Source organism: Triticum aestivum, chromosome 5D (genome assembly GCF_018294505.1).
Source record: "Triticum aestivum cultivar Chinese Spring chromosome 5D, IWGSC CS RefSeq v2.1, whole genome shotgun sequence".
Taxonomy (NCBI): domain Eukaryota; kingdom Viridiplantae; phylum Streptophyta; class Magnoliopsida; order Poales; family Poaceae; genus Triticum; species Triticum aestivum.
In genome coordinates this window covers 258,387,731-258,397,775 of record NC_057808.1, presented here as the reverse complement: position 1 = coordinate 258,397,775, position 10,045 = coordinate 258,387,731, and the positions used below count along the sequence as shown (strand labels likewise).

Below are 10,045 nucleotides of genomic sequence, written 5' to 3'. Positions count from 1 at the left end.
TCTTACTGCGCGGGCCTGGTTGGACCTTATGCGGACAACCAAACGCGCCCTGATTGCTCCTCCACACACGACACATTTTTTTTTCTTTTGGGGCACAAGGAAGAGCGTGTGCTTGCAAATTAATTTTTCTGCTATCTATTTGTAACATGTTATTCCCCACTAGCGGATTATGCCTTTTTTAACCTCTAGCTGAGATAACTAATTCCTGCTCTCTTCCTACTTGACAAAAAATACAGACATTTGCAAATTTGAACGTGGCTCCCTCATCCTCTCGACCAACTAAACAAACAATAAACGACGACGGCTGATGATACATCAATAGTGGAAACCCCAAAATCCCCTCCATCAAAACCCTTTCTCATGCGCCCAAAATCCCAAAATCACACATCAGAGAGAGGAGCAGCAGATTTGCATCACGTACCGGGATCCATGGCTTCAATCTGATTACAATTACATTGTCTAGATCATGGGCTACGACGGTGCAGCAACTTCAACCTCTAAGGCGACGGAAGAGGAGGAATAGGAGGTAGAGGAGGCAGCGTCAAAGGAAGCAGAGTAGGCGAACTGACCAGAGAGGGACAGAGAGTTTTGGGTTCGTTTGCCTGGTCCAACCCAATCGAGCCACGTCACAAGACATAAATCTCTCTATACTGACCACAGTACCACGCCACGTCACGCAGTGTTGACCCAAAACCAGGTAAAATCGATGCTAAACTGCTTAAGGGTAAATTTACCCAGTTTTAAGGATTTTAGGGTGTAAATTGTACCAAATTCAAGCCTGGGGTTATTCATCCATCAAGCCACACTTGAGGGTGAAATATGAACTTCTTTCATTCGAAAACATGGTCGGAGTTTAAGGCCTCGTTTGGCATGCAGGTTCGTAAAACGAAGGAATATAAAACCGCATAGGAATAGTGTTGGTTGTACAGTTCAATCCCGCGGTTCCCCACAACAGAGGAATAAGAAAAGAATCTCGATGTTTGAAACATAGGAAAATAAGCAAGAGAAATCTACACAGGTCGCCCCAGCTAACGATTTTTATGTGAAAGAAGTACAGCCCGGTGCTTGCAACTTGCACAAATCACCTATTTTGACCGGGAAACACTTCCTATCATGTAGAGGTTGAAGCAGCCTCTTCCTTCCCCGTGCCTCGGCCCTGTCCAAAAATAAGAGCTCCAGGCAGATGCTATTTTTCCTTTGAAAACTGCAGGGGAGGACACTTTCGAGAGGATGGGCTGACAGCGATTCCTTCGTTCCGAACGGTGTGAAGCAAATCTTTACCTAATAATAAAGCAAATAGGTATTCTTGGTCCGTCGTGACATATTTCCCGGTGCGTGGGCTGCGCATTGTTTCTAATTTTATTGAATATCCCTTGCATGGGCCACTGGGCCTACTATGTTCTACGATTTGTGCCCTTGACTGCACATGTCAACAAAAAGAAAAAGACCCGATAATTGAGGACATGAGCGCCTCAATAAAAGAAGGTTGGCTCTAATTAAAAAATGGATTTCAATTGCTAGAAATAAAGGAGCCTCCATTCAATGGAATTGTGGGCTGTCATGTCACTAATTGATTCCCTAATAATTATCGTGAGCTTTGATTAACCGGGATTCTGGAAAACAAAAATTCAAATGGCAAAAATAAAGGAGGGACACGCATGCCTCCATTAAATGGAATTCCGGGCTGTCATGCCCGCTAATTGGCTCCTAATTAAAATGGGATTAATAAAGGAGAAGATGTTACACACCATATACATAATAAAGTTAAAATAAATAAATAAGGCATACAAACATGTCCACGCCCGGTTTTTCTAAACAAACTCGTAAAAAAATTATTTAGAGGTGGATATATAAATTGATAGGGTTAATTTGGATGCTTAGATGCCATATATAGACGGGTTACTTTCGACAATAAATAAATTAGTGTTGGGATAGACCAGCAGAAAAAATTGTGGATGTCAAGTTATGTGAAAAAAGTAATTTTTGTTCTTAGTAACCATATGGATAAATAGAATTTTGTTGTGCTAAATTTTAACATCTCAGTGTTTGTAGGAGTACATGGTTTTCTTAGTTATTATATCAACTTCTCATGGAATGATGTGAAGTCTTTTAGATGTTTACAATGTGGGCAAAAAAATAGGATAAAAACATCAAAGCTTGTGTATTTCTTTGACCAACTTCAGGATCATGTTTTCCTCAATTCATTAAATACGCTCGGAACAAAAATATCACAAATGAAAATTTTGTAATATTTCTTTAGGTTCAGAATTTGCAAATTTCTCTAACTTTGATAATGACCTATGCAAACTTTTTTTCTACATTATTTTAAAATAGCACAAAGTAATATCAATGAGCTATTTCTCGATAATTTAGTATTTGTTATTTCTAAGTCAATGAACAACATGAAAAATAATTCTATAAAAAATTAAATACATTATTTTTTCGAATGCAACAACCTCGGTCCTGTGAACATTCATGCCCGAGAATTCTGAAAATTTTAAATTCATCTCAATTTTATAATGTTAATTAATAAACTTGAAGTCAAAAGAAATGTGCCATTTTATTGAATGGTGATGAACTTTGTATCATTTCATTCTTCAATCAATTCTATGTGTCTCAATGATTATTCAAATTTGGACAAACCGGTCAATGTTGGTGCTCAAGAATTCCGGAAAGTTCTATTATGTCCCCATTCTTTCGTTTGGCACGTTGTGTTTTTAGTAGGACAACACAAAGCTATTTTTTCTCCCGTCGCAACGCACGGGCATATTTGCTAGTGTTTACTATAGAAACAGTGTTCCTGTGGAATGTCTTATTTCTGCTCATTTCCTATGAACCGAACTGGGCCTAAACGCGAAGAGCGGTCTGGCACGTTATACAAGCCCAAATAGAATTCGGCCTAAGTCCACGTCGGCCCATCCGCATATGACGCCTATAGATATGTCCAGAGAGTAGTACACGAGTCGGCCACTCCTCTTTGACATCCACCCGATTCGCGTCGCTCGAAAGACATCCCCGATTCCCCACCCACCCACCGAGCCCTAACCCTAACCCCGGCGACCGAAGATGCCGGCGACGGCGGGGCGCGTTCGCATGCCGGCGAACAACCGCGTGCACAGCAGCGCGGCGCTGCAGACGCACGGCATCTGGCAGAGCGCCATCGGCTACGACCCCTACGCCCCCGAGAACAACAACAAGCAGCAGGCCCCCTCCTCCTCCGTCTCCGCCAACGCCGCAGCCGCCGCAGCCAACGCCGCCGCCGAAGCCGCCGCGCCTCCCTCCTCCGACCCCGGCGCCTCCTCGGAGAACGCCTACACCAGCTTCCAGGGCCTCCTCGCGCTCGCCCGCGTCACTGGATCCAACTCCGACGAGACCCGGGGCGCCTGCAAGAAGTGCGGCCGTGTTGGCCATCTCACCTTCCAGTGCCGCAACTTCCTTTCTGTCAAGGAGCTTGCCATGGACGACGACATCCAAGCTGGCATGCTGTCCGCCGCGCAGGCCAAGGCCAAGTTCGAGGAGATCACGAAGAAAGCCTCTGGTGCCAGAGACGCTGACGAGGAGGGTTCTGACGAGGAAGATGAGGATGAGATTGACAGCGATTCCTCTGATTCCGATATTGATCCCGAGCTGGAGAAGATAATTGCTGAACGGGAGCGTGCCAAAAGCCGTGGAGGGAAGCGGTCAGGGGAGGAGGACAAGAAGACAAGCCGCCATAGGAGCAAGAGCAGGGGAAGATCGAAGCACAGGATGAGCAGGAAGAGTGACAGTGAGGACGATTCGGAGGAGGAGAGAACTAAGGACAAGAAGAAGAATAGGCGGAAGAAGCACAGATCCTCAGATGAGGATAGCGAGAGTGACTCTGACAGGAAGATGCACAGGAAGAGTAGGAAAGATAGGAAGAGGCGGAGGACCCACCGCCGGAAGGATGATTCATCAGATGATGATGAATCTGGAGGGGAAGGGAGGAGGCATCACCGCCACCACAAGAGGCGTCATCACCGGAGGGATGCATCTGGTAGTGACAGTGATGGCAGTGAACCCCCACATGGAAGAAAGCGATCCAGCAAGAAGAAGAGCCACAAGAGGTCAGAAAGTCATGTATTGGGTGAGGATGAGCGACATTGTCCGCAAGGGGCAAGCCGCTCTGGAGAGAAGAGTAAGGAGCATAAGAGGGGCTAAAGAGGAGCGCTGAAGCGGTAAATTGCACTCATCGATGATTGCAACAGTGCTTATCCTTTGTTATTTGTCTTGTCAAATGGTTGTTGCATTTTAAGCATGATTCTTAATATGTGTAACATATTTGTGTATTACTGCTTGTCAGTGGCTGAACCATCCATATATGCATAAATGGTGTTGCCTTGAAATCAGTAATTTGTGCATATATTTAATAAGAATCTTTCAAAGGTAGCTTTAGCATACCACTAACTATAATATTGCAGTGATGGAGCCTGTAAAGCAGGCAGGTATATCAAGATTGGCCTTGTATAAAGCTCTTCAGTTATCAGGTGGTAAAAGGATATTGGGTGGGATAACTTATGCAGGTTTATGCAGAACTCAGATGTTTCTATGCTTGTATTTCAGTTTTCCTGCAAATTCATGTGCCGTAGCCACGTAATAAAATCGGTACTGACACATATTTGGTCAAGATTTCTAAATGTCTGATTTGATATCAGCTGATTTATTGTTGCAGACATGGTAGCTCTCTATATAATTGGTTTTGAGTTAACGATGATGATCTATACTATGATTTTGATTTAGCCGATTTGTACCAATTTCTTTGATGTCTAACTCTGAATCAATGTAGCATTGGGTGAGTTGGAGAACCTGTTACAACACACTTGCATGACAAGAATTTGATCTTCTGTTGGATTTGGTATATGTTACGGCTACCAACATCAAACTGTGAATTCTCTTTTGCTATTTAATGCGTTAGTTTAAAGTCTATTGAGGTGTTTTTCCTTGGTAGTGACTTTAGTCTGCAGTTTAACTTGCATGGTAAGTTACTCCACCAATCTCATGGTGGGGAGTGATCTCTTTCCTGCACTTTAAGCGTTTGAAGTGCGGACTTGGGAGGTACATTCTAGTCTAGAGCAAAGCCTTCTTTTGCACCTCTTCAGGTTCCACTACTTGCCTAAGAAAACACAATTTCCTAGTACTGTATGTTCTAAATGAGTGAGCTTCGAAAGGAAAGAATAATGAGATGTGGCGAGATGAAAACTCTCGAATACAGATCTGTTATCTTTGTTCTGTTGATTGCCGTTAAATTATTGCTAAATATTACTATATATATAACGGCATACAGATTCCCAATTATTTCTTTTGCATGTAGTTTTCTTCTCTGGGAGAATGATGGCAGATGGCAAAGCTGTTGTTACAAAAATGCTGAAAACACACCTGCACCCGTTATCTGAAGTGCTGCTTTACTGGGTTTTTTTCCGAAACGGAGGCAAAAGTTTTGCCTCATCGATTAATTAAGAAGAAGAGAATTGCCCAGTTAATTTATGAAAAACCGGGCGAAAACCAATACAAACGAAGCACCGACAAACTACTCCCAAGACATGAAACCCCACAACCGCACAGGCGGCCCGCCAAACTCTCCAGAAACACAACATCAACAAACCCCTTCACTGCTACTACGCCAAGTGACTCCCCACGAGAACACCTCGACACAAGACATCAAGCACCTCCCAACCCACAACGAAAACCCAAACAAAGAGGACAAGCCATAGACACCTTGCTTTTGGCATCATTTTTGCCTTTGCATGCCTTTTTTGTTTGCCCCTTATTGGCGTCCCCGTCAGGAGACAAGCAATTGACCTGCCCAAGCAACCTCCACGCTGGCTAGCAAATCACAGAGTTCCTTCGTGAAAAGAGCATTTGGATTTGGAGTAGGTGCCAACACAAGTGGCTCAATGAAGAGCATTTGGATTTGGAGTAGGTGCCAACACAAGTGGCTCAATGGTCATGCCACTCACAGGCATCACCTGCCCGACGGTCGCAGACGAGGGAAGGGCAGCAACATCTAAAACGCCATGCTCCATGTTGAGAGATAGGTTGTCTGACAACTGACAAGGCTCCACGGGTGGTGGTAAGGGCACCAAGTCAACCTCCGAAGCCTGACAAGGCTCCATGGGGGGTGGTGAGGACACATATGAAGGAAATATGCCCTAGAGGCAATAATAAAGTTATTATTTATTTTCTTATATCATGATAAATGTTTATTATTCATGCTAGAATTGTATTAACCGGAAACATAATACTTGTGTGAATACATAGAAAAACAGAGTGTCACTAGTATGCCTCTACTTGACTAGCTCGTTGATCAAAGATGGTTATGTTTCCTAGCCATAGACATGAGTTGTCATTTGATTAACGGGATCACACCATTAGGAGAATGATGTGATTGACTTGACCCATTCCGTTAGCTTAGCTCTCGATCGTTTAGTATGTTGCCATTGCTTTCTTCATGACTTATACATGTTCCTATGACTATGAGATTATGCAACTCCCGTTTACCGGAGGAACACTTTGTGTGCTATAAAACGTCACAACGTAACTGGGTGATTATAAAGGTGCTCTACAGGTGTCTCCGAAGGTACTTGTTGGGTTGGCGTATTTCGAGATTAGGATTTGTCACTCCGATTGTCGGAGAGGTATCTCTGGGCCCTCTCGGTAATGCACATCACTTAAGCCTGGCAAGCATTGCAACTAATGAGTTAGTTGTGGGATGATGTATTACGGAACGAGTAAAGAGACTTGCCAGTAACGAGATTGAACTAGGTATTGAGATACCGACGATCGAATCTCGGGCAAGTAACATACCGATGACAAAGGGAACAACGTATGTTGTTATGCGGTCTGACCGATAAAGATCTTCGTAGAGTATGTGGGAGCCAATATGAGCATCCAGGTTCCGCTATTGGTTATTGACCGGAGACGTGTCTCGGTCATGTCTACATAGTTCTCGAACCCGTAGGGTCCGCACGCTTAACGTTTCGATGACAGTTATATTATGAGTTTATATGTTTTGATGTACCGAAGGTTGTTCGGAGTCCCGGATGTGATCACGGACATGACGAGGAGTCTCGAAATGGTCGAGACATGAAGATTGATATATTGGATGACTATATTCGGACACCGGAATGGTTCCGGGGGTTATCGGATATATACCGGAGTACCACGGGGTTACCGGAACCCCCCCGGAGGCTATTGGGCCTCATGGGCCCAATTGGTGGAAGAGGAGAGGCGGCCAAGGGGCAGCCGCGCGCCCCTCCCCCCCCCCAAGTCCGAATTGGACAAGGAGGGGGGCGGCGCCCCCCCCCCCTCCTTTCCCTCTCTCTCCTTCCCTCTCCTCTCCTAGTCCAACAAGGAAGGGAGGGAGTCCTACTCCCGGTGGGAGTAGGACTCCTCCTGGCGCGCCTCCTCCCTGGCCGGCCGCACCTCCCCCCTTGCTCCTTTATATACGGGGCAGGGGGCACCCCAAAGACACAACAATTGATCGTTTGATCTTTTAGCCATGTGCGGTGCCCCCCTCCACCATAGTCCACCTCGATAATACTGTAGCGGTGCTTAGGCGAAGCCCTGCGTCGGTAGAACATCATCATCGTCACCACGCCGTCGTGCTGATGAAACTCTCCCTCAACACTCGGCTGGATCGGAGTTCGAGGGACGTCATCGGGCTGAAAGTGTGCTGAACTCGGAGGTGCCGTGCGTTCGGTACTTGATCGGTCGGATCGTGAAGATGTACGACTACATCAACCGCGTTGTGCTAACGCTTCCGCTTTCGGTCTACGAGGATACGTGGAAAACACTCTCCCCTCTCGTTGCAATGCATCACCATGATCTTGCGTGTGCATAGGAATTTTTTTGAAATTACTACGTTCCCCAACAACATGGTCCACCTTCCAAGCCTGGAGAGAGCCCAACTTGAGCTGCTCCATCGACACAGGCGAAACATGTTTCCCACACAACACCTGCAACTCAGGCATGATCTGCAACACCGGAGACCCAACCTCGGCGGATGCCTCACCCACAGAGTCCAGCAACACAAGGGGCGTCGAACTAGACCCAACACGGGGCGAGAAGCTACCAAAGAGCTCCGTATCCGCCTCATCCATGAAGCCAACAGAAGACTCAACCACGGGAGCCTGTGCAAGAGGGAGCCTTTGCAGAGTAGCCTCCGCGCGCTCTAGAAAGCTCCCAATACACACCATCCAGCCTTGCAAGGAGTCGGCGACCTCGCGAAGCAGCTTAATCGCCTCCTCCATCTGTGAGGAAGTCATGCAATGAAGATCAAATCCTAGCAACTTCGAGTGCACCCCTAGAGCAGATTGGAGCGTCACATCTATCAGGACAGAAGGAGTCTTCATGTTGGATGTGTTGTGTATCGTAGCAGAAATCAAAAAAATTCTACGCATCACCAAGATCAATCTATGGAGTCATCTAGCAACGAGAGAGAGGAGTGCATCTACATACCCTTGTAGATCGCGAGCGGAAGCGTTCAAGTGAACGGGGTTGATGGAGTCGTACTCGTCGTGATCCAAATCACCGATGACCGAGCGCCGAACGGACGGCACCTCCGCGTTCAACACACGTACGGTTGGGGAAGACGTCTCCTCCTTCTTGATCCAGCAAGGGGAGGGAGAGTTTGATGGAGATCCAGCAGCACGACGGCGTGGTGGTGGAAGCAGCGGGGATCTCGGCAGGGATTCGCCAAGCTCAGCGAGAGGGAGAGGTGTCACGGGAGGGAGAGGGAGGCGCCAGGGGCTGTGGTGCGGCTGCCCTCCCTCCCCCCTTTATATAGGCCCCCTGGGGGGGCGCCGGCCCTGGGAGATCCCATCTCCAAGGGGGGCGGCGGCCAAGGGGGTGGCTTGCCCCCCAAGCCAAGTGGGGCGCCCCCCCACCCCTAGGGTTGGCCTAGGGTTTCCAACCCTAGGCGCAGGGAAGGCCCAAGGGGGGCGCACCAGCCCACCAGGGGCTGGTTCCCTTCCCCACTTCAGCCCATGGGGCCCTTCGGGATAGGTGGCCCCACCCGGTGGACCCCCGGGACCATTCCGGTGGTCCCGGTACAATACCGGTGACCCCCGAAACTTTCCCGGTGGCCGAAACTGGACTTCCTATATACAATTCTTCACCTCCGGACCATTCTGGAACTCCTCGTGACGTCCGGGATCTCATCCGGGACTCTGAACAACTTTCGGGTTACCGCATACTAATATCTCTACAACCCTAGCGTCACCGAACCTTAAGTGTGTAGACCCTACGGGTTCGGGAGACATGCAGACATGACCGAGACGACTCTCCGGTCAATAACCAACAACGGGATCTGGATACCCATGTTGGCTCCCACATGTTCCACGATGATCTCATCGGATGAACCACGATGTCGAGGATTCAATCAATCCCGTATACAATTCCCTTTGTCAATCGGTACGTTACTTGCCCGAGATTCGATCGTCGGTATCCCAATACCTTGTTCAATCTCGTTACCGGCAAGTCACTTTACTCCTACCGTAATGCATGATCCCATGACCAAACACTAGGTCACATTGAGCTCATTATGATGATGCATTACCGAGTGGGCCCAGAGATACCTCTCCGTCATACGGAGTGACAAATCCCAGTCTCGATTCGTGCCAACCCAACAGACACTTTCGGAGATACCCGTAGTGCACCTTTATAGCCACCCAGTTACGTTGTGACGTTTGGCACACCCAAAGCACTCCTATGGTATCCGGGAGTTGCACAATCTCATGGTCTAAGGAAATGATACTTGACATTTGGAAAAGCTCTAGCAAACGAACTACACGATCTTGTGCTATGCTTAGGATTGGGTCTTGTCCATCACATCATTCTCCTAATGATGTGATCCCGTTATCAATGACATCCAATGTCCATAGTCAGGAAACCATGACTATCTGTAGATCAACGAGCTAGTCAACTAGAGGCTCACTAGGGACATGTTGTGGTCTATGTATTCACACATGTATTATGATTTACGGATAACACAATTATAGCATGAACAATAGACAATTATCATGAACAA

At 47.1% G+C, this 10,045-nt stretch overlaps 1 protein-coding gene across 1 annotated transcript; it reads left to right on the top strand.

Moving 5' to 3' along the window:
* Positions 1–2,966: 2,966 nt before the first annotated feature.
* On the top strand, positions 2,967–4,364 carry LOC123120608 (CAX-interacting protein 4). Its single transcript, XM_044540612.1, has one exon. The coding sequence runs from the start codon at positions 3,067–3,069 to the stop codon at positions 4,177–4,179; it is 1,113 nt and encodes a 370-aa protein (XP_044396547.1). The 5' UTR covers positions 2,967–3,066; the 3' UTR covers positions 4,180–4,364.
* Positions 4,365–10,045: the final 5,681 nt, after the last annotated feature.

What these genes read in the sequence shown, in the direction of transcription:
- LOC123120608 (XM_044540612.1), top strand. Translation starts at nt 3,067, where the DNA reads ATGCCGGCGACGGCGGGGCGCGTTCGCATGCCGGCGAACAACCGCGTG.